General features: G+C 41.4%; 1 protein-coding gene across 1 annotated transcript in view; it reads right to left on the reverse strand.

The window, feature by feature from the left end:
- Positions 1-1,455: 1,455 nt before the first annotated feature.
- WDFY2 (WD repeat and FYVE domain containing 2) overlaps positions 1,456-24,470 on the reverse strand; it is a 213,878-nt gene continuing 190,863 nt past the window's right edge. Inside the window, exons 8-12 of the mRNA XM_008152072.3 lie at positions 17,849-17,954; positions 11,943-12,044; positions 10,997-11,127; positions 8,594-8,702; positions 1,456-7,543 (exon numbers count right to left, since the gene is read on the reverse strand). Coding sequence (XP_008150294.2) covers positions 7,514-7,543; positions 8,594-8,702; positions 10,997-11,127; positions 11,943-12,044; positions 17,849-17,954 — 478 coding nt within the window. The 3' untranslated portion in view covers positions 1,456-7,513. The remainder of the gene's footprint in view (positions 7,544-8,593; positions 8,703-10,996; positions 11,128-11,942; positions 12,045-17,848; positions 17,955-24,470) is intronic.

A 24,470-nucleotide genomic window follows, 5' to 3' on the forward strand; every position in this document is an offset into this window, starting at 1 on the left:
CGCTCCCTGGCAGGTGTCAGTGGGATGACTGACCTGGGGCCCAAGCACGGCAGACAGAGGCCAGGCCAGGCTGCTGCAATGTTCCTATCTTTGTCCACCCCCCCTCTCATTTTTAGATCAGAAATCAGTTCCCACACACTTGCCTCTCGCTAGAACATCCTCCTCACCAGCTGAGGAGGAGAAAGTAATTGAAACCCTGGAAGAGCTGGCCCAGAGATTTAAATAGTCCAGGAGCCAGAAAACATGAGAAGGTGCAGAGCGGGGACAAAGCATACTTCACTTCCCCTTCCCCCCAAAGATGCCCCTGTTACAATGAGGAACCTACAAGGTGGAGCTTTTATTTTAAAATAAATACGACTATGGCTGGGAATAAGCTAGCCTTCATCTTCCAGGGATTTACACAGGTGCTTTTCCTGTATCAATCTCTCATTTATCTGAGAAAGTGATTTTCTTTAGAATTTTGCATTTAAGATGAACCCACACTGTCAGGCTGAGGGGAGCAGAGGTGGGAGGAGTGAATGCACCGTGCATCAGCAGAGGGCGTAACCAAGGGACAGTGCCAATTTACATAAACCAATTACATGAGGCCTAGTTTACATTTGCTTAAGATTAGGGGTGGCTTCAATAACGCACCTAGCATGCTAGTGCTATGGTTGGATGAAACCTCTAAATGACACCATTTTACTTCCTAGTGACTTCAGGGAAAGTTGTAACAAACCAATGAACAGATTTAGAATATATTTACATACCGTCTTGGTGTTCAAGGCGACAGAAACACAACTGATCACCCACAGCGGAGGGAAACCCAGGTGGGCACCGCTCAGCCAGGCACAGGTGTGAACTTGGCGGTGCTGATTCAGGTTCTCAGCCAAGGAGCCCAAGGAGGGAGGCTTTCTGGGTGTGTCTGCTGGAAAGGCCAGCAAGCATGGACTCCACCTCTCTTTTTCTGAAGGAGGAAAGCCGGGCCTCTGGAGGCTGGGTGTGGGGGAGGCTTGGGGGCACAGGTGGGCTGAGGGAGGGGCGCCACCAGGGGCAGGGGGCTTGGGGTGAAGTGTTTCCCAGCCACCCCACTCACTGGCTGTTGGACATTGTGCAGGCCATTGATTTCTTCCCGCCTACGTTCTTGTCCATAAAATGGGCCTAATGACTTCAGAGGCCTTCCCTGGCTGTCTTTGCCCTGAAGCCCTTTGTCCTCACGTGGAAAGTTTAACCACAGGTAAAAGAGAACATAGAAAGGACTACATGCTACAGCCCATTTGCTGTGCTGAGTCTGGGGTGAATGGTGGCTCACCTTTGTCTCCAGGTCGCTGCTCTCCTAGGGGTCCTGACAGCTGAGCAGGAGTGGGCTGGAGACCTACCCCCACCCCCGTGGCTAACCCCAAAGCAGGTTGCTGGGGTGTACATGGCCATGTGTTATAGCTGGACAGCAGCAACGATGGGGCCACAGAGGCAGGATAATTTCCACAGATATTTATTTTAAACCATGGAGGCGACTTTGCGTTGCTAACGTACATTGGTAATGGCTACACGTACAGTTCAGTTGGAGGGAAGCACAGTGGGAGAGTGAGCAGAGTTTAGAAACATTCCCAACATTCAGCAGCATCTGAAGTAGAACTGAATAGACATTTTAACACTGTAGGGAATCCCTGCTCAGTCCCACGTGATCACATTCAGGAAGTCAATGTCAAGGCTGCTTGGTTTGGTTGGTGGAATCAGTGACAGAAACCACACTTGAGAAACTTGTTCTATCTTCAGGCTTTTTACATCTTCAGCTGGATCCCTTGGAGAAGAATCTCACTTCAAAAAGAAAAAAATATCCTCAAGTAACATGCCCGCTGCAGCCAGGCTCTGGCGTGGCCACAGACGGCTGGGCGTGCAGAGGAGAAATGTCCACGCCCCTGGTTATGGCCACAGTGGTCGACAGGCATGAGGTGGGGCTAGCACCTTCCCTGTTGTCCAGTTAATAACAGTCTTACTTTTCATGGATTTTCTTTCACAAAACAGTACATTGAAAAAAAAAAAGTCATTTAAAAGCAAGGCAAGTGGCATAAAACACAATATATATGAGAGTACAATGGTTACCAATGACACAGTATTTTGGTCCATACTTCATATTGGTGTATGCTACTGACATAAGGTTGTCATCCATTTAAACGGGGAAAAAAGTGTATGTAAGTGAAACACTTTTTTCAAACCATTTCCCTTTTTATGGTACAGTTCTCCCTCTCGTGCTTCCCAGAGAACCAAGGGGGGGAAAGGGGAGGAGGAAAGAATCATGAATATCAAGGTCAGATGCTAAATTTAACCTTTTAAACCAACCTGTAGTTCCCTGACACTTTCTCTTCCAAGAAAGTCAGGTACACTTTTGACTCATAAACGTGAACATTTGAAGGCAGAACAGAAGACAAAGGTGTTGCAATATGCTCCCATTTATCTGAGTTAAGTCAGCCGCGTGAGGTTCGGCCACTGATAAAAGTCTAGGTCAGTTCAATAATAAATATGGTAACATTCATGGAATCACAGGATCTTGGGACTGGGAGGGTTCCTAAGAACAATCATCAAATTCGACCCTTATTCTAGGCGTAATCTCCTTCCCACATCACTGACAAGGGGCCATACGGTTTCCATTCCCTGGCATGGGAAACGCAAAGGAGGGATCCCATTCCAATTTTGGACAGATCTAATTTGTAGATATTTCTTTGGTGTGTTAGGCCTAAATATGCTTCTCAGTGGGAAGGACAATGTTTAAAGACAAAATTAAAACCCCTCAATCGGTAGTAGATAATACATGGTTGTAAAGTTAAGTTAAAGTTTAAATATGAACATGGATGTTTTGAAACTAAGTTATGGACATACGATACTTGGGTTCTGAAGGACAAAGGCACATGGATGGAACAGCAGAACTAGGAAGTGCCAAGCCCCACGGTGAGAGGCGGGGCGTGCCCCTGCCTGGGCTGAGCCCCTTCACCGTCACTAATTGAGGAAAAGGTTCCCTTCGCTTGGAGAGGGCCAGGCGATGCGGAGTTATCACATCTGCCACACGGCACTGAGACGACGCTGCTTCTGTACCAAACGGCTTGGCTCTGCGTATTAGTGTGATGCCAGCTGCCTAGAACACTCTCCTCCTGCTCAGGTCAAGGTCGTTCCTTTTGCAAAGGGGAGAAGCTAGCTCAGCCCACTTACGTAATTGTGCCATTAGATTCCTCCAGGCCATGTCCATGCATGTGTGGTCTCCAGCTCTATCCACCTCAATGCCTCCAGTGAGGGGCTGTGTACCCAGAAAGTTCAGAAATTAGTTACCATGGGTCTTTTTAAGATAACATTCGAGGCATTTCCAAAGAAGAAGAAACTCTGATACTAGCCTGGACGGCAGGAAAACCTTGACTCTAAAACTGATGAGCCTCCAAGTAAACAAACGCCTCAAGGCCAACTATGTGCTGCCTCCCTCTCTGCAGTCATGAGCATCTGTGCCTCAAAGTGAGGAGAGCTCAGGCTCCAGGACTGCAGCCCAGAACTTGATCTTCTCTGGCAACTGCAAACCACCTGCAGCCGATGCAGCAGGCTGATGCCAGATCATGGGCCTTTGTTTCTGCAGCCTGGAAAGTCATTTCCTCCCTCAACTCACCCTTCTGCTCGCTCTCAGATCAGCAAAGACTTTCCTCAGCGAAGTCCCTCTGGCCCCACCCACCCTGTACTGAAATGACCCATCTTCACATCTGTGTGGCCTCTGCCCTGGCCTGGAAATGGATCTGGTCATCCCAGGCCTAGTTCAAAGCCTGGCATAGAGTGAGCACTCACCAAATGGTTGGTCGAAATGGACTGGAATCTCAAGGATTATCCAGATAACTGAGTGTTAAAAAGGAACTTAATTTCTGTGTTTTGCAATCAAATTGCTAGATATCCATGCTTTCACATCAGGAAAAATTTAACTTAGCATTATTTAACTTAGCAAAATGCTTCCTTTCACTTTAAAATGTAAATTTTAGTGAACAAGGTCTTTATACAATAAATTATATGAAAAGGCAAAACCAAGAGTGTCATTTAATGAATATTTATATTCAGTAACTTTGATACATAGTTTAGAGATATCTCTTTGCTTAAAAGTCAAAATTCAGGCTTTAAAAATAGATTAATGTTAAGCAAAAATAAATTATGCTTTTAAAAAATTAATCTCAAAACACGTAATGTTCCATAGGAAGGGCAAATGCTGTAGGCCCAGCAACTCACTCAAGGCCAACCTGTTAAGAGTCTTCAGACAAATGGGGTAGAGGTGCACTTACAATGCCCCCGGATTCCCACTTAAGTATTGCCACTGTGTGGTCTGTGGGGAAAGTGCAGGCAAGTTTATACTGATGAAGACCTGCAATAATTGCCTCACTACATGGTACGCCCCACTCATAACCACAGGGCCGGGGGCATAAGAAGTGTCAGATTTGCTCGATAAGGAACAAACCTGGTTCCTGAGGCACCCTGTCTCAAGGCACTGAAGTCACTCCCCTTGATCGTGCCATTACCAGGTAATGTTCAAAAGCATTTGTTGCTTGAAAATCCTTCTTTTAGATTCTCTTGTTTACACCTCAGCTAGTCTAACTGCCTGGTAGAACTAGTGCTTTGTGCATGGAACATTCTAGATCTCTGAAGATCCATTCCAGTTTTATGATTTTATGATTCTTTGAATAATTCAAACAAATATATCATGGTTGACTGACCTCATATAAAAGACACACAACTTCAAGGGCTTAATGTAAAACCACCTTTGCTACTGTGGAGACATACAGGCAGTTAAAGGTTCCAGTAATATCATTTCTTTGGAGAAACCGAAAGCACGTGATTGGTTTTATCCTACCAAAGAAAGAACTATGTGCAGTTCTGCCACTTTCCCAACATAGCCATGCTAGGCATTACTTGCCAGAGCTGTTGTGTGTTGAAGTAATACAGAAAAATGTATGAAAAGTGCAAATCCAATAGGGCAAAGCAAGAACTATGACAGTTCACCTAGACAGGAGGAAAGGCAAGTGCGGGTGCCAGCTTCCTCCCTTGTGAATGAAGCCTCCATTTCCATAAAATGCTTGGAAGACACCCAACACCAGCACATAGATCTCTGAGTTACAAAAACAGTGGAGATTCAACATAATTCACAGTATTACAAACATACAAATTCAAGCACCCATTTACTTGAGGAGAAAGAGAAGGGCAGAGCAATGGATGTCTTGACATAGCTGTGGTTTGTGATTGCGACTCTCCTCACCAATGAAGTGCCAAGTGGTTTCAGTCTCCGAGTGGCTCTATGGGCTGGGGTACAGCCATGCTGGGAGGGAGATGGCTATAGTGACGTGCAGGGTCACAGACAGAGCCACCGGGGTGCACATGTGATCCCAAAGGGACAATCACCTTCCCAATGGGGTGTGAGCTCATCCAGACCTGACTCAGATCCATGCCAGGCATGCTGGGTGCCTGACCTACTGCCTTTCTAACACTGTGTCTTCCTCTCTGCATGTCCCAAAAGCTGGAAAACAGAGCGATCCATCCCTATTATTCATTTCCAACATTTGTTCTTCATTATGTACAACTTAGTAATGGCTGCAGGTTCTAGTAATAAATTACAAAACAGACACCTGGATATTTTTAATTTAATTCCCTTTTTAAAGCTCTCTCACAGAGCAATCATGCAGTAAAGACTCTGACTTTAACAGCTTGATAGCAAGCAAGGGTAATGTGGAAGGGGCCAGTGAAGGGACAACTGGTAATCATTTCTGTGCACACACACGCGTGCATCTGAGCTTAGAGTTTGGTCACGTGGGCTGGTCTGATGACTGTCGTGCCCCGTGGCTGCCGGGGGAGCATCAATGCTGCAGCGGTCACTCCAGGAAGCACGCTAGGTCAGTATTGGGGGTGGTACCGAAGTTTGGTTGGTAGGAGTTGTTTTGGTTAGAAAGAAAAGTAATTAATGATCACGAGTGAAAAATTTGCTTTCCAGTAAAAGAGAAAAAAAATCAGGAGGATTTAAAATACTACCACTAAAAAATTGTCAAATCAGAAGTGAACAGGAGACTGTGGAGGTAGGACTTGGAGAGAATGGGCAAGCAATTGGTCTGTTTACCTGAAAGTTTTATTTAACCTGGTAGTAATCCCCAAGAGACTTAGTGATTCCCACAAAACCCCCCAACAGGTGAGGGTTGAATGAGGTGATACCATGTAACGTGCTTAGAATGGGGCAGGCACATAGCGCATGCTTGCCCACTCATTTAAATTCTATTTTTATAGGTGAAAATAAGAAAAAAAAAAAAAAAAAGGAATTCAATATCTTGAGTTGAGTCACTAAAACACAGAATATTTCACTTTTATCAAATTTGATTGGATTCCCTTAAAATCAGAGTTCTTCAGACTGATTTTCAAAAGCCCCTTTTTACATTTCCAACAGGAAGACATCATGAGCTGTAAGATTCAGTACCTTTTATGTCTCAGACCACACAGTTTTAGTATAACTGCGCAAAGTGTTCTAGTTGTTAAAGGGGGAGAAAATACAGATGGTGAGGAAGAGAACAGGATTCAACTTCACATAATGAACATGGTCAAGTTCAGAGGTGATGTCACACACAAAAACATAGCTTAAAGACACCCTTTTTTTTTTTTTAAGGACATAGGATTTTGTTTGTTTTTAATACAAGTGAGGGAGAGCTATGCCAATAAAACTAAAACACGAAAGGCTCAGAAGGCTCCAACTGAATTAGAAACGATCCAGGCACTGATACTTGAAGCTCTGAGTTATAACCATCTACTCCCATGATGACAATGGCTGGGAACAGCTTTCTCACGGCGTTTTTAATGTGGGAAAGACAGAGAAAACGGAGGCAGAAACACCAGGCCATGTCTACTCAATGTAAGAACATGAGTAAGTTAGACATTACACATCGTTCTGCAGGTGATTCAAGAAGTCAGTTGGTAAATCCACATGAATGGTTTTCCAAATCGCTCAACTGAAGAGGATTTCAAGGAAAACAGAAACACTGTTTATAAGCAGGGTAAATACATACACTCTGGTGAAAAGCAGATGAAGGTGAGAGTAGATACATAGAGAAGAAAAAGATGCTGACCACGTGATCCGTGCCCAAGTGAAGAAAACATGGAAACTGCTTTAAAATGACCAAAAATACCCTGAACAGACATTTCCCTCATTTTTCCGACACACAAAGCAACAACTAAAATGAAGTATTGAAAATATAAAAATTAAGCACTCCACAGAGTTTACAGTATACTCAAACAATGCAGCAAGCCAGATTGTACAAACCATTTGTTAAAAAAATATCTTCTTTTATATTGTATGAACAAGGTGAAAGAGTCCCCTCCACGTGTTCATTCACTGGCTCCCCACTGTGCGCAGGTAATACGCAAACTCAGCTAGTTCCTTTAGTTTCTCTCTTCTCACACGTCTGCTTTACAGCTCCAGGAACGATTTGGATTAGAAGAATCATTTCTTGAGTAAATACTATCTTTCAGATGCCTGGGAGTGTCATCAAGATACTACTGGGGTCATATCCCACAACTGTAAAAAGAAAAAGAAGCTATACAATGAACTAGAATTACATTGTGTTGATGATAACCAATCCTTATAATTAAATTCAAGTAAATTTTTTTAATTTAAGAAGCAACGAATTATACTAACATGATTCTGAAATCTTTAAAATAGTATTTTCCATCAAAAAGTACTATAACATGAACCTCAAAACCATGACCATGGCAGCTGGACATTTTCATCCGGCTAATGGAGACTAAAAGCAGACCAGAGCCGTTTACGGGGGAGGGGACTACACTATATTAGGCAGCAAAGGGGTGCCAAGGATTGCTGTGTCCTTTCAATATCTTATCACATTTAATCTTCCAAACAATTCAAGGGGTCCATTTTAAAAAATAAAGGATCCGAGACTCCAGAGTTTAAGGTAAACTTGCTTAAAGTTTCAGAGGCCTGGCAGCTTCCAAAAGGGGTTATTTAAACCAACTTATCCTGCTGCTGCCTCTAAGAATGGACCAGAATGGGCCTGGGAAGCAGAGCTCAGTGCGCTGGGCAAGCCTGTGCTATATGCCTGCGTGTTTCTCAGAAAACGAGGCAGGTGTGGCCCCTTCTATCCGGGACCTCGGCTGTGGTCCTCAGAGGGACCCTGGAGGAATGCTTGTGGACTAACTGATCTCACGGGGAAAAGGTCTTGTTTATTAATTATTGGCTTATCAACTTCTACCGTTCATTCAATGCTCATCTCAAATCCCTCCTCCTTCACAGAGCCACCTCCAGCAGCACCGTCTCCCTCTATGGAACTCTTAAAGTAATTCTTGTCTGTATTGCTCTTCTGGCCACTGCATATGTGACCTATTATTAACTGTCTTTTTAAGAGTATGTCTCCAACTGACTAGCTGTTCCTTGCAGGCAAGAGCATGTCTTTATCTTGGCGTGTACACCCAGTGCCTGGCATGGGCCTTGTATGTATAAATGCTCACTGCCAAGGGAGCCCTCCTGAGCAGGTTTCACGTAGCCTTGGTGCTCCTGTATATTCACATAGGGCCAAACATGGAAAGCTCCTAATGTGAGAGCGCACCCTACCTTAATAACCTTGTCAGTTCCCGAAGTCAGTAGCCATCCCCGGGTTGCATCGAAATGCACGTGCACAATGTTGTGTTTACTGTCGTGGAAAGTGGCCGTGGGCGCTCGTCTGGAGGAAGCAAAGAACGTTTCCAAGAGTGAAAAGTCATGACATAGGAATGAAGGATATCTAGAGTGACATTAAACTCTAATTTTTAGCCAAATGGCTAAACAGCCTCACTGTTAGAAATGTTGCTCAGATCTACCTTTATTCCCTGGTGACCTGGTAAAAAAGTTTTTTTAAGTAAAGGATTCTGATATTCTCCAAAATGGGAAAGAGATGCAAAAGTCCCTTATAGATTACTTGTTGCTCTAATAGAGCCCATGAAAATCTCTGTGTTTTCTGACAAATTAAAAAAGAAAACAAAATACCTCAGTGCTTTGGCTAAGTCTGATCTCAGGACTTGCTGGTAAATAGTCTACCAAACACTGTTATCTGTTTTGCAGTTTTTTAATCTGTGCATATTTTTTAGTAAGAAGTTCTGTCAACTGCCCTGGCGCTCTGAAGGCACGAGAAGAGGCAGAGCAGTGATGTGGGAAAGGCGTCAGGGACATGGAAGGAGACAGCTTTTCTCCAATGTTCCAGTGGGCTTTCTGAAGACGTTTGTTTTCTACTTTTAATCTATAACTAAATCTAAATACATCTTCAGCATAATAAAAATGGTTAGTTTAAAATATTTAGAATTAAGGATTTAGGTTTAATTTGCAGACCCTTAGATCCTCTAGGATTGTGTCTTTATCTATCTATAAAATGAAGAACTAGGCTAGAGTATCTCTAAGATCACATGCAGCCCTCTAATTTAATGAGAACTCATATTCACTTCATCATGTATGATGAGTGGAAAATAATCAGTGAACAGAAATACTTCTGGAAGGGCATTTTAATTTATATATGATATGGATAAATAATCATGGAAAACACATAAGTTAGGGTTATTTGTAAAAGAATACTTTATTAATTTGCCACGAATTCCCTTTAAATGCTTATTTACTCTGGTGCATTTTAAATGTTTCTATTTACATGCATCTTTTAAGACACCCATCTAGTACTTACATGATTTTACTATATACAAGGCGCTGGAAGTATGTGGGGGTGGGGGCATTAGGCAGCCCTTTTCCTATGAAATCCTGCTGTAATTCACTAAAAAAAACTTGTTGCAGAGCATTCTGTTTACATTTGGGACAGTTTTTAATTAGCCAACACTAAAGAGACAGCATAGATTTGTCCCACCTTTACTAAGCACAGACACAGCAACCTAAGGTCTGGGTTTCTGGGCAAGACTGACCAGCAAGACTCAGTAGTTGGGCAACTGGTAGCATTTGTTTCTTAGGTAAAGGGCTTAGCTCTTCCTGGAAAATGAAACCTGTAGAGCAAGCATGTCAAACTCAAAGGCTAACATGGGCCAAATAAACAAGGTTTAAGTGTATGTGGGCCACAAAAAAACAAAAGCTTCAATTTTCATAGAAACGGAGGTTTATTTTGATAGAGACATGCTGAATACAAAGGGCTGAAATAAATGAGTAATCGGTAACATAAAATAATAGAACATTTTAATAAAAATTAATATTTTTTCTTGAACATTAACTTACCAGACACCGAGTAACTGCACAAATAAGTGTAACACAAATAAACCTATTTTTCTTGTTCTCCGAAAGTGATTTATTTCCTATTGTGCACACCAAACAAGTCAGTACAAGACTAATGACATGGCAATCGGCTGCTAAAATATTCGCTGCTAGTATTAGTGGAGAGAAATGCGCCTGCGCGTAAGGCGTGTAAGGGAAATGAATGCAACACAATTATAGTAATCAGTCATTAGCGAACGTTGTAGTTCGTTATTAATAATTATGTACAACAGGATATTGTAAAAATTAAGTTACAAAATTTTTATTAAAATGTTTCTTATATACCGTTATATTGGCTGGGCTGCAAAAATATTCATTGTGGGCCGCATGCGGCCAATAGGCCGCGAGTTTGACATGCTTGCTCTAGAGCCTAAGGCTGATTTGGCTCCTGTAGAAGATACCAGCTTGGGCTAGAAAGGAATCCTTGACCCTGGACTCCTGAGCACTTCTCAGGAAAATGAGTATACAGAAGGCTCTGCTTGAGGAATACCTATCTGCAGTGCACACACCCCGGGGGTGAGAAGAGCACAGGGATGCATTCCTGGTGTGTACGCTTCCCTCCCAAGTCAAAGAGAACACAATCTCCTGGTGGAAAGGTGGGCTCTGCCCACTTGCCAGGATCTACATTCTAAACCAGCAGGAACAGGGCATCAGTAGTCACGACTGTGGTGCTGGGTGCAGCTCTCAGTTCACATTCTCTCCTTAACCTTGACCATTTTGCAGACTGCTGGAACTTACTCTTCATCTGTGATGGCCTCGTGGCAGCTGTCACAGACCCTCACTTCAAACTCGAAGCCCATCAGGGGGATGGAGGAACGTTTGGAGCTGCACTTGCCGCAGACGGCCTTCCCGCACTTGCGGCAGTGGTGCTGCAGAGAGAGAACCGGGACTTGTTAGGGCGGCCGGGCCTCGGCGTCTCGGGGTTTGCTCAGCAGTGATCAACAGCGTTTAGCTGAGGAGGCTAAACAAGGTTGCCCCCCAAAACTGAAAGGAACACACCGGTTGTGTTTATTCAGAATGAAGACTGCTGGGAAACACACCTGACTGCCACCTCCCCTCTGCCTCCTTACCCCATTCTTGGTCCTCTCTCTGATTTCTAGAGGAACACCCAGCAGTCAGGTTATCTTAAAGCTGAGTGTAATTAGGAAGTGCCATCTCCAGAGATTATGCTGCCTCATGAAGGAGAATTGGAATGAAACCTGCTTCAATCCATTGTCTATACTCTAGTCACGCCTGATCTAGGTGAGCAACGAAATCAACTTTTGGTGTTTTAGGGATGACCAAACCCAAGCATGGAATCAGACTGAAATGTCGTATTATAAGTAGATCCAAATAACTAAAACTAAGACAAAGGACCAGCGAAATTATTAAGAATTAATAAATACCACTTCTATAATTGCATGGTTTGGTACCAATATGAGCTAAAGCATGATCCCTCTAACTTTAAGGTATATTTCAATAGATGTCAGCAGAATTCTAAAGTCCTATACCTTAACTACTTACTGGGGACAAATCTCTATAAAACTGAATCCAGTAGAAATGAGCTATAGCAGATAAAGGGAACAAATTAATGTGCACTCACAAAGAGACTCCATGATAATAATTTCCCCCTATTTCTTCTAAGATCACAAGGGAAAGTTATTTCCACACTATTACATTTTGATGAAGCAGCCATACCACTCACCTGTCTCAGGCCAATTTTCCTACTGTCCCACATTTGCTTGAAGTTCCAGAAGAAAGGCTGATCACACTTTTGGCAGGAATCACTGTCCAACCATTCAGGGGTCTTGTCAAATAAAACACACAGCAGGTCACAGTGAGAAACAGTAACCTAAGGTTACTTGATATAAGTTACAGTGATGAAACAGAATCAGGATATGCTTATAAGAAACAGAAGCACAATTTCTCAATCATTTAAAAAATATTTATAAATGTCTATTATGTGTCAGGGATGTAGTGATGAATAGAAAGAATCTCATGGAGAAGCATCATGGTAGGCTAAACATGAAAATATTATTAATAATAACTATTTAAATAAGTATCAGTGCAAAGGCCTGAAAAGAAGCACAGAGTGCTGAGTGCTATGACCTGGTCAGAGTTCAGGGGTGTTCAGGGGGAGCTGGGGCTCTATCAGCAGTCTTGACAGCTACCTTGAGGCTTCAGGACTGTATCTCATTCTCTGTATGCAATTATATTTGCTTTGTGTACAATTATGTAATTGCACATTACACGTACACACAGCCATCTGTGTTGGAGGGACAGAACCTGACCACGGTAGGTACTCAGAGATGCAACTTGTCCCTGTCCACTCGTGGCACAGTCCAGCAGGGTTTGAAACTGCTCCTTGCCTCATGGGTCACACAATAGTCTGACTTCGTTCCCTATTTCCCAGCCCCATCACGAATACTCTAAACTATGTCAAACAGGTGTGTGTTTTTTTTAAAAAATATATGTATTTTATTGATTTTTTACAGAGAGGAAGGGAGAGGGATAGAGTTAGAAACATCGATGAGAGAGAAACATCGACCAGCTGCCTCCTGCACACCTCCCACTGGGGATGTGTCCGCAACCAAGGTACATGCCCTTGACCGAAATCGAACCTGGGACCCTTCAGTCTGCAGGCTGACGCTCTATCCACTGAGCCAAACCAGTTAGGGCTCAAACAGGTTTAAAAGTTGTGTTAAGTTTAAAGCTATTCTCTAGTAAATCTTCATAGATTAGGCTTATAGTGACGCTGCATTTGCTTCCATAGTTCCATGTTCATCTCTGTAAATTCATCACCTGGCAGAGGCACTGATCTCTTTCCACATGTCACCAAACCCAAGGAGCCTTGAAAAATAAACCCAATCCCAGGGTTTCCCAAAAGTGAATTCCAGGGAACTCCCATTTGTCTCTTAATGTAAAAGAGGCATGAGCTCAAACAAGTTTGTGAAACGTGTAAACAACAGCCTGTTTCCTCTCTGAGATTCATAATAGACAGCATCATAAAAAAGGCTAGGAAGGCCTTTTTCTTTTTGAAACTGCTCTTTTTAAAAAATATATTTTTATTGATTTCAGAGAGGAAGGGAGAGAGAGAGAGAGATAGAAACATCAATGATGAGAGAGAAGCATTGATTGACCGCCGCCTGCACGCCCCACACTGGGGATTAAGCCCACAACCCAGGCATGTGCCCTTGACCGGGATCAAACCTGGAACCTTTCAGTCCACAGGCTAACACTCTATCCACTGAGCCAAACTGGCTAGGGTGAAGGCCTTTTTCTATTGATGTAATCCTTTTCTAAGGAATACCTGTTAAGGAACAGCGTTAGGGATTTAGCCTATTTTCCTACCTTCAAGCAGAAATAAACCTAAAGCTATATATGTTCTCAAAAGAAAAGTAAAAGGGTGACATTTTAAGAGCTCTAATTCCTTTTTTCTTTTTTTAAAGAATAGTTTATTGCTTTTAGAGAGAGAGGAAGGGGAGGGAGAGAGAGAAACATTGATGTAAGAGCCAAACATTGATCGGGCTGCCACCTGCCCACTCCCCACAGGGGATTAAGTCCAAAACCCAGGCATGTGCTCTGACCAGGAATCAATCAAACCAGCAACCTCCCGGTGCACAGGACGACACCCAACCGAGCCAAAACCGAAGAAAGTAGCCTTAAGTTGCTTCGTAATTTTCATGTCTTAGTCAATTTAAAGACATATTTAATAAAATACAAAGGTTTTAGCTAAAGACATTTTACACCTAAAAGTCATACTTATGTTGTGATTTTTTAGAACAGTTTTGATGCAGGAAGATTCACAGAAAACTTTAACATAAATACATCACTGCATCTTGTACAAGGAAGCATGCAAGGTTGAGGATGCATATCAAATGCATCACAGTGGTGTCTATGAATGAGGAGGGAGTTGGGAGTAAGTATCGGGGAAGGGAAAAAAATAAGTCACCATGTGATGTGTAGTATAATTCAATCTCATTTTTTGTTAAAAAAAATCTTCCATATGTGTATATGTAGAGAAAAGGATAAGGAGGAATACTTTATTGTTAAGTGTGATATTTCTGGGTGTGGTATCATGAGTAACTGCATTCTATTTGTTAGTGAGCACTCTGAAATTTTCTACAAAGTGTATTTTATTACATACTAGAGGCCCGGTGCATGAAATTCGTGTGTGTGTGTGGGGGGGCGGGGGCGGTGTCCCTCAGCCCAGCCTGCACCCTCTCCAATCTGGGACCCCTTGAGGGATGTCTGACTGCCCGTTTAGGTCCGATCCAGGACTGCTGGCTCCCAACCACTCGCCTGCCTTTGCCTGATTGCCCCTAACTGCTTCTGCCTGCCAGCCTGATCACCCCCTAATCATTCCACTGCCAGCCTGATCAACGTATAACTGCTCCCCAGCCAGCCCAATTGCCCCTAACTGCCCTCCCCTGCTGCCCTGGTCACCCCTAACTGCCCTCCCCTGCTGGCCTGGTCACCCCTAACTGCCCTCCCCTGCAGGCCTGGGTCCCCTCCAACTGCCCTCCCCTGCAGGCCTGGGTCTCCCCCAACCCTCCTCCCCTGCAGGCCTGGGTCCCCCCCACCCAACTGTCCTCCCCTGCAGGTCTGGGTCCCCCCACAACTGTCCTCCCCTGCAGGCCTGGTTCCCCCCAACTGCCCTCCCCTGCAGGCCTGGTTCCCCCCAACTGCTCTCCCCTGCAGGCCTGAACCCCCCCAACTGCTCTCCCCTGCAGGCCTGATCCCCCCCAAATACCCTCCCCTGCAGGCCTTGTCCCCCCCAAATGCCCTCCCCTGCAGGCCTGGGTCCCCCCGTCCTCCACTGCAGGCCTGGTCTCCCCCAACTGCCCTCCCTTGCTGGCCTGGTCTTCCCCAACTGCCCTCCTCTGCTGAACTGGTCACCCCCAACTGCCCCCAACTGCCCTCCCCTGCCAGCCATCTTGTAGTGGCCATCTTGTGTCCACATGGGGGCAGTCATCTTTGACCACATGGGGGTGGCTATCTTGTGTCTTGGAGTGACAGTCAATTTGCATATTACTCTTTTATTAGATAGGATACTTTGAAAAAATGATAAAATTTTGAAAAAATGGATTTTATTAACCTATGGGATATCAACCCCAAATGCGATCAGCCACTTGATGTCTTCATCGTCTGCCCCACTCCCCAGCCAGCCTTCTGTCTCTGTCAGCTTCCCCTGCGCATGCACACCAATGTTCCATTTGCGATGGCTCATGTTCATTTGGTCTTTACTCTTGCTGTTTCTTGTCCTGGTCAGAGCACGTTCAGACCCCATCAATCTTTTAGAACTATGTCCTTCCCCCACCTTTCTCTGAGAACATCAGATGACAATAGTAACATCCCTTCTTAAATATCCAGAACTAATGCCCTATCTTACGTCTACTGCAATTAATTCATTTGTACCATTTCATAGTTTTCTTAAGTTTTCTCTCACATGTCTTTTCTTCTAGAAAGCCTGCCAGCGCTGCAGGGCAGGGACTGCTTCATCAGTCTCAGACCTCCCCAGGTGAGCACTGCACAGCACTTACCATACCAGGAAGGCGCTCCACAGATACATCTCGGGATTTCTGTTTATATGACACTTGCAAAAAAATGGATGGAACCATCTCCACTGCTCATTTAGAGTTCTGAATAACTCAATAAGATTTAAAATAGTCAACAAGTACCGAGTGCTCATATATCTGGATGTCAAAAGGCATCATTTTAAGCAAGATGGCTCTAAGGCAGTGATGGGCAACCTTCTGAGCTTGGTGTGTCAAACTTTGCCAAAAAACTAAGCATAACTCGGGTAGTGCGTCACTTTGAGGAAAAAACTAACTCCAAGACTCTAGTCACAAATGTTTCATCCTCAGGAGCAGCAAATGTTTCATCCTCGGCATGCGGCTGCATGTCATCAGAAATGGCTATGCGTGTCAGTGCTGACACGCGTGTCATAGGTTCGCCATCACTGCTCTAAAGACTGCCCACCAACCACCTGGTTTCGTCATCTTCCTTTGGGCCTTTGTCCATCCCGGGCAGAACCTGCTGCTGCTCAGAATGAGTCACCCCTCACACCAAGAAGTGCCTTGATGGTATTGGGATTCTTTTGAGCTAAAGGCACTTGAGACCCTGCAAGGCCAACATAAACTTTTATCTGTCCCTTAAAGAATGTCTTTAGAGTAGGGCAAACCTCTAATCACTGAACATGCTCTTCTTACTGTCCTACAATGACCTTCCTTCCTTCTGAAGCCCCAACGTGATTCCTAGCTTAGAATATCATTATTACATCATTTTCCCTCTCTGTCTTTGAACCTCTCATGTATGTAAGTTCTCTGAATCTCATATATGTGGAGTTTCCATACATATGTATGTGTCACATTCGGTTATTTTATCTTGTTAGTCTGTTCCACGTCTATTTGAACTTAGACCAACTGAAAGACCTTGGGGGTAGAGGAACGCTTCTTCCTCCCACAGTGCACTGAGGGGAAAGAGCCCACTGGTCCTCTCCTCCCGGGTCAGGCCAATTAGGCCAGGGAAGAGGCCGGGCAGACTGGCTCTGATTGTGCCTCACCTTCAGCAACTTCCATGCAGAACCACGCTCAAAGGGACAGCCTGGCCAGCATGGCTAGCACACAATGCATTGATTTCCATGCCTTTATACTGATGGGGCCAAAGGGTACTTTGAAAAGCAATATTCCATAATTCCCTACTTCCTAATAATAATGATCATTTTAATTAATTACTAATAGAACTCCTGTGGATTTATGGTTTCAGCAAAACAAGTTTTAATCTTCTGAAGCATTTAATTACTGACATTTGAAAGGCATTAGATTGTGGGTAACATTTTCTTGAAATGAGATTGGGTGAGGGCAGGGAAAGAAGTTGGGAAATTGCTTTTGTCTTTTTTTAAAGTGTTGCTTTTCTGAAACATAAAAAGCATACACTGCCAATGGGAAAGTTTGCCCACCATCATTCTAGGGAAATGAGAATATATAGTTACCTTCAATGTACTTGTCAAAGGGGATTCAGTAAACATATCAGTTGTTAAGATACTCAAAGGTGAAAAGGAAAGGTAAAACTTAGTAATATATGCTTAAAATGTCAAAGTATATATTTATATCTGGAGAACTATCTAGGAGATGACTCATAAAGAAGCATAAAATAATTATTTTGAATATTTCTATTAATAACTAAAGAATTTTACTTTATCAAATACTATTTCTCCCACACGAGTAATCATTTCTATCAAGACATAAAATACATGAGTTTTCTGTTTTCATAGGGCACTTTATACCCAAGGATTAATCATCTGAAAATAGAAGGTTCCTTTTTCTCACCTGAAATTTTGTTGTGAATGTTGCAACACATTTAAAGTCTACACAGCTTACTCTCAGTCTAAATTCTTATGAAATATCCATCACTTAAATGTTAAATGCCAATTTGTGAGAGGCAAAAAAAATAAAAACTCCTTTTCTACTATAATTTTTCCCTCTAACATATCATGTCTTATTTCAAGGTTTAATTGTAAAAGAAATAAGAAATCAATAGAGGGCCGGCTGAGCTGTTTTTCAGCATAGCCAAGAATGGCAGAACCCAGCCCAGCAGCCGTGTACCTACCTCCTGCCTCTCCACATCCATGTTCCAGATGACTATGCCACCGTCACTGCCACATGAGATGAGCTGCCGCGTGTGCTGCGCATAGGAGAGGGCCTGGATTTTGTCACTGTGAAAGAAAACAGGAGTTAGCCTCAGTGCAGGAGAGCAAGTGAAAGCCCAGAGGGAAGGAAGCTCAGCAGTCAGGGAATGAGCACACTCACTGCTGAGCCCCAAGTGCAGACCTTAGAAATGGGCTGGAAGCGTCCATATGCCAACTGTGGGGAGTGTACTCAAGGCTTAAAAGTCAAAATGCTTATTTAAGATCCTGAGGCCAGCCAATTTTTGTTTCATGGAAGGAGAAAAACTGATTGTTAAATTGGCTGTAACGTATTACTGGTTCTTTCCCTAAATGATTATATAAATAATTATGTGCATGTGTTCATGTTATACTTATTCAAGAGTCATGATTTTCTTTTTAAAAAGGTATCTTTTATATAACCAAAAAATATAAGGAACTCATACAACTTAACAAAAGAAGACAAACAATCCATTAAAAATGGGTAAGGACCTAAATAGACACTTCTCCAAAGTGGACATACAGCTGGCCAGGAGACACAGGAAAAAATGCTGAAAGTCACCGGTCATCAGAGAGATGCAAATTAAAACCACAATGAGGTATCACCTCACACCTGTCAGAATGACTACCATCAACAAATCAACAAACAAGTGCTGGTGAGTCCATGGAGTAAAGGGAACCCTAGCACACTGCTGGTGGGAATGGAGACTGGTGCAGCCACTATGAAAAACAGTATGCCATTTCCTCAAACAATTAAATATGGAACTGCCATTTGACCTAGTGATCCCACTTCTGGGAATATATCCTAATAAATTTGAAACACAAATCAGAAAGAATATATGCACCCATATGCTCATAGCAGCACAATTTACAGTAGCTAAGATCTAGAAACAGCCCAAATGCCCATCAGTAGATGAGTGGATAAAAAAGCTGTGGTACATTTATACCAGGGAATACTATGCAGTTGTAAAAAAACAAAGGATCTCTTACCCTTTGAGACAGTATGGAGGGACCTGGAGAGTATTATGCTAAGTGAAATAAGCCAGTCAGGGAAATACAAGTATCACATGATTTCACTCATATGTGGAACCTAATGAACAAAATAAATGAATGAACAAAATATATTCAGAGACATAGAAGCATAGAACAGACTGCAGAATCTCAGAGGGAAGGCAGGGGAAGGTAGTTGGGTGGGAAGTGATCAACCGAAGAACTTGTACGCATATGTGCATGACCCATGGACACACACAATAGGGTGGTGAAGGCCTGGGGTAAGGAGCCGGCTAGAAGGGGCCAATGGGGGATAAAGGGGCCATATGTAATACTTTCAACAATAAATATTTAATTTAAAAAAGGTATTTTTAAAAGTTTTGGAGGTTATCGATACAGATTTAACCCGACAGAGCCAGATGGACCCTGTTGTCTGGGGTGAGCAGCACGCCATGGGTGGCTTTCGCAGGCAAGCCATTTCTTGGCTCCCAGAGCGAATCCTCAGCAGCACCAGACTCGAGCTACACTGACTCTATTTCTCTAGTTTTTATTCCCTCTTTACTGACTTGTGTTTATTTTTCTTTCTAGTCCATGCATGGCTGACAAATCATTCCCTCTTGGTGGCAGCCATGATGGAGAATTCAGTTTTATGGTCTGACAAGCTGATGATGACTAACAAAAAATTCTAGAGATATAATTTTTGTTGGGTGGGAGAGAGCAGGGAATCTGAGTTCTTGGTCATTTTTGTTTGAATGTTGTTCTATTTTGAGTTCAAATCAATTAAGAATTCTGTGCCCCCGGGAAGAAGAGCAGCACTTTGAAATATGGACTGGTAATGTTTTATGTTTACTTTTGTCCCATGGATGAAGCTGTAGAACTGAAGCTATTAAGCTCTATGTGTTTGTGCCTACAATTCAGAAAAGTCTTTATCTTTTTAATCTATATATATAAAAGCCTAAGCGACCATCCAACCGTCCAGTAGCTATGATGTGCAATGACCACCGGGGGCAGATGCTCAATGCACAGGCATGGAAACATGGAACAGACTGATGAATCTCAGAGGGAAGGGGGGAGGGTGGGAAGAGATTAACCAAAGATCTTATATGCATACTAGAGGCCCAGTGCACAGATTCGTGCACTGATGGGGTCCCTTAGGATCGGGCCAAAACTGGGTCTCTCCCCAACATCCCCCGTGGGGTCCCGGATTGCGAGAGGGTGCGCAGGCCAGGCTGAGGGACCTCACCAGTGCACGAATCTGTGCACTGGGCCTCTAGTTAATATATATTTTTATTGATTTCAGAGAGGAAGGAAGAGGAAGAGAGAGATAGAAACATCAATGATGACAGAGAATCATTGATCAGCTGCCTCCTACATGCCCCTACTGGGGATCAAGCCCACAACCTAGGCATGTGCCCTGACTGGTAATTGAACCCTTCATAGGTTGAAGCTCAACCACTGAGCCACACAAGCCGGCAAGGCTTTTATCTTTTGTAGTATATGGAACATTTTCCTATTCCCAAAGCATATCAATAAATTAGATTATAGCACATTTTAAATTATAAAATGTGTTCTGTTTGGTTAATAAAGATAACAAGTACTTACAAATGGAATATTCCTAAATTTCACATAAAATAAGAAAATTGAACCCCTACAACTTTAAATTTACTAGACTTAAAAATAAATATTATTTTACAGAAAATGTTATTTAACTCAATAAAAATTTTAGAATCCAAGTTCACAAAATTAAGGTAACTCTTTGGAAAATGAGACTAGTATAAGTTTTAAACACAGCTGTCTTTCTCTGATTTATCAGTGTTAAGTATAATGTAACTGTACATTTTATTTTATTTGGGTTGCTTTCTCCTAAATTTATATAGGATAATGGGCTAAATAAGCTAATATTATGCTTGTATGTTTAAGATTATAAAAAATATACATTTGTGTTCAATTAAATATAAAACTTTTTGTGATAAACTTTTTATATAAATAGCAATTATGTTTCATAGCATATCAACTTAGAGATAATTCCAAGATCTTTAAGTAACTTAAAAAAGACTAATAACTTGAGCTAACCACTTTATTGGACACCAACCTAGTTAGATAATTTCCAAGTTAGAATACTGAAACTTTGATTACAAAACATATTAAGTTTATATGTATTTGCTTCTTATTTTTCTACAGACAGGCTACGTGAGTCATGTCAATGAATGGATTCATTTTTGCCACTTTAAGGGGATGAAAAGTGATGTGTGTGTTGCAATAGAAATTTGTTATATGTGTTGTGAGCTTTGTTAGTCTGCTAAAATGCCTGCATTTGATAGATAGTTCTTAATTATCTACATCCTCCTGAGGAAATACAGGTTAGTTCTTTGGTTAATTATTATAATTAAAATGGGTTGTTGAGACTGCCAGTTTCAAATAAAAAAAAATACAATAGTATATATACTTTATTTTTGGTGGTGATTAGGTGAGGAATTTTTATTCTACATTTAAAAAATATTTTTAGTAGCTTTATTAAGAAATGCATGACATACTATAAGCTGCACATACATGAAATGTACAACTGATCCATGAAACTGTCACCACAAGCAGGATGATTTATCACTCCAGAGGTATTCTTTTGTCCTTTTGTAATCTCTCCCACCCAATTTCCCCAGCCCTTCCCCAGGCAAACATTGTCACTACAGATTAGCTTGCATTTTCTAGAGTTTTATAAAAATAGAATAATATAGTATGGGCTTTTAAAAAATGTTTGGTTTCTTTTACTCAGTGTAATTACTTTAAGATTTATTTTTCTTGTTCGGTTGTATCGACAGTTTTTTTTGAGTTGTATTTTATTCATTATTTACCCATTCTTCAATTGATGGATATTTCAGCTGTTTCCAGGGTGAAGTGATTACAAAAAACAAAACCATGTTCTTTGGAGTACAAGTCTTTGAATGGACAGATACCAAGTACATAGGATGGTTCCAGAATGGCTGGATTACATGGCAGATGCATTAATTTTTAAGTGACTGCTAATCTGTTCTCCAAAGTGGTATACTGTCTCTATGCCCACCAGCAGTGCAAGTTCTTATTCCTCCAAAGCCTCATCAAAATTTGGTCTGATCAGACTTTTAAATTTTAACCATATAACATATGGATAGCAGCATCAGATTGTAGTTTTAATTTGTACTTTCAAATTAACTAATGATGTTGAACATCTTGTCATGTGTTTATTTGCATATTTACTTTTTGAAAGAAAAAGAGTAGCTTTGTCTTAAAGCAGTGGTTGTCACACTTTTTGGTACAGGGCCTTTTGACACTCTTAAAACTTATTTGAGGGCCCCAAGAGCTGTTTAAGTGAGTGATAACTATCAATATTTATTGCATTTGAAATAAAAACTAAGAAATTAAAAAAACATTGATTCATTTGAAAATTGCAATGATGAATCCATTTCATTTTAAAATAAATAACATATATATTTTATGAAAAATAACTGTATTTCCCAAAACAAAATACTTTGATGACAAAAACTGCTTAACATTTTTACAAGTCTTTGTCATGTCTGGCTGAACAGGAGAGAGCCGGATGCTCATCGTTCTGCATTTGTTCTGATGTTCTCATCGTGCAGCCTCTGGAGAACTCCCGTGCATACTTTTGAGAGCGTATGGAGAAAATAGGCAATTCTAAATTAAAGTACAAATTTGTTCCAGAATATGAAAGAGAAAAAAAAAGGACAAAACTTGGAAAGTGAATTTTATTTGCTTTGGTTTAGAATACTTGAGCCTGAAAAAAAGCTTATAAAATACATTAAAATTTTGGCATAGTTTTGATGGCTTATTTCCTTGGTTTACTGATTAATGCCTTTGACTACAATGCAAAAAGGTGTTCTCCACCCTTCTCTGGAATCAGCCTAGCTAGTAGATATTTTGTCTCAGCAAAATTATTTTCAGAGCTTTATGTTGACTTGATTAGTCCTTGAATATTAAAAAAAAGGGCTGTCACTTGTGAAAAGAGTTAAGATTTTTGTTATTATTCATTACAAATGTTTTATTGTTACTTTAATTATTTAGATAACCAAGTATTGTTTTTAGGCACCTGCCACTTCTTTTGTTTTTGCCTTCTCAATTAAGCCCTATATTTAAAATTTTATGATACTTTTACACCCAAAACTTTGAGATTTCCTGAAAAGGAGCTGGAAAATCATAAAGATTTGTTCCTTTGTTTTATAAAACGGGAGATGCTATAAATAATTGCATTTGTTTGCAATGTTACTATTTTAAGAGTTGCATGGGAAGAGTTACCAGATCAGAAGAAATGCTCAGTCTTCCTTAGGTTAGATCAGTATAGGTAAAATGCTATTAATACTACACAAGTATTTCTGAAATTGTGTATTTTATGGGAAGGCCCTGGAGATTTATGAATGCTCTCATTGCCTATAATATGTTTTTACCTTCAGGGGAAATATTGACCAAAACTATCAGGAAATAGTTATGTAGGTATCGTACTAAAGAATTTTACTCTTCTCCATTCTTATATTGTCACAGTAAAAAAAAAAAAAAAAAAAAAAAATCAACCATTTCATTTCTATAATCTATAGATAAACTTTGTATTACTCTGATGCTTGCCTAAAGGCTTTGCTATGAGTGACAGGGCAGAAAGGGGAATCTCAGTGTTCTGTGGAAAAGGACTATACATACCAGATATTTAAACAATATGAATATTTAAAAAATACAATAATACCTGATAGTTTAAAATAGCTGACATTTTTTAATACATTGCTGAGATAATTTTTAATATGTGCAAGTGGACTGAATAAGGATTTCCTTGGATTTCTATATTCTTTTAAGTCTGCATGCAGATGTCTTCATGAACGTGGACTACTAAACCAAGAACTCGCAGAACAAGAACTAATTATAAAGGACTGAATGAACCAAAGCAGGAAATCTCACTATGTTTTCTGGAATACTGTTAATGTTTTAATGTTCTATTTTTGGGGTATGTAAGGATGCCTTTTCTTTTACTTTTTATGCTAGTTCTAACCTACGATTTAGTAAACTCTGCTTTTAGAAGCTAAATGAAAACATTTAAAAATGATATCCAATTCTCAGTGAACTCCCAGAATTAAAAACTGCCACTGAGTCTCCTTAATTTCCATGGCAATATAGTTATTTCATAGGTTCAGTTAGAATCTACCTGCAGGATGTAATTGAGCAACCAAGCCCTTACCTAGAATATCATTAGAAAATGATGCTCATTGAATCAGATATGACTAGCCACTTTAAGAACTAATGGAGCCAAGCCTACAAAGTTCTTCCAGGAAACTGGCCTGGTACCTGGTTTTGCAGCGTCCTGGCCTTACAGGTGGTAAAAAAAGCTACCAAGGCAGGCACCTAGCAAATGTGGGAAATCTCGAGGAATTCAACCAAGGTTATGCTTACTATAAGTGAAAGAAATATGGTGTAGAGTTTCTTTGGTTTGATTTCCTAGCCTTGGGGTAGAAAAGCTCAACTCAAGATTCCTTATGAAAACTTCCAGAGAGAAATTAATTTTGTAGGCTACTTAATAGTTGTTTAATACTGTATGACTGTATA

Source organism: Eptesicus fuscus, chromosome 8 (genome assembly GCF_027574615.1).
Source record: "Eptesicus fuscus isolate TK198812 chromosome 8, DD_ASM_mEF_20220401, whole genome shotgun sequence".
NCBI classification, from domain to species: Eukaryota; Metazoa; Chordata; class Mammalia; order Chiroptera; family Vespertilionidae; genus Eptesicus; species Eptesicus fuscus.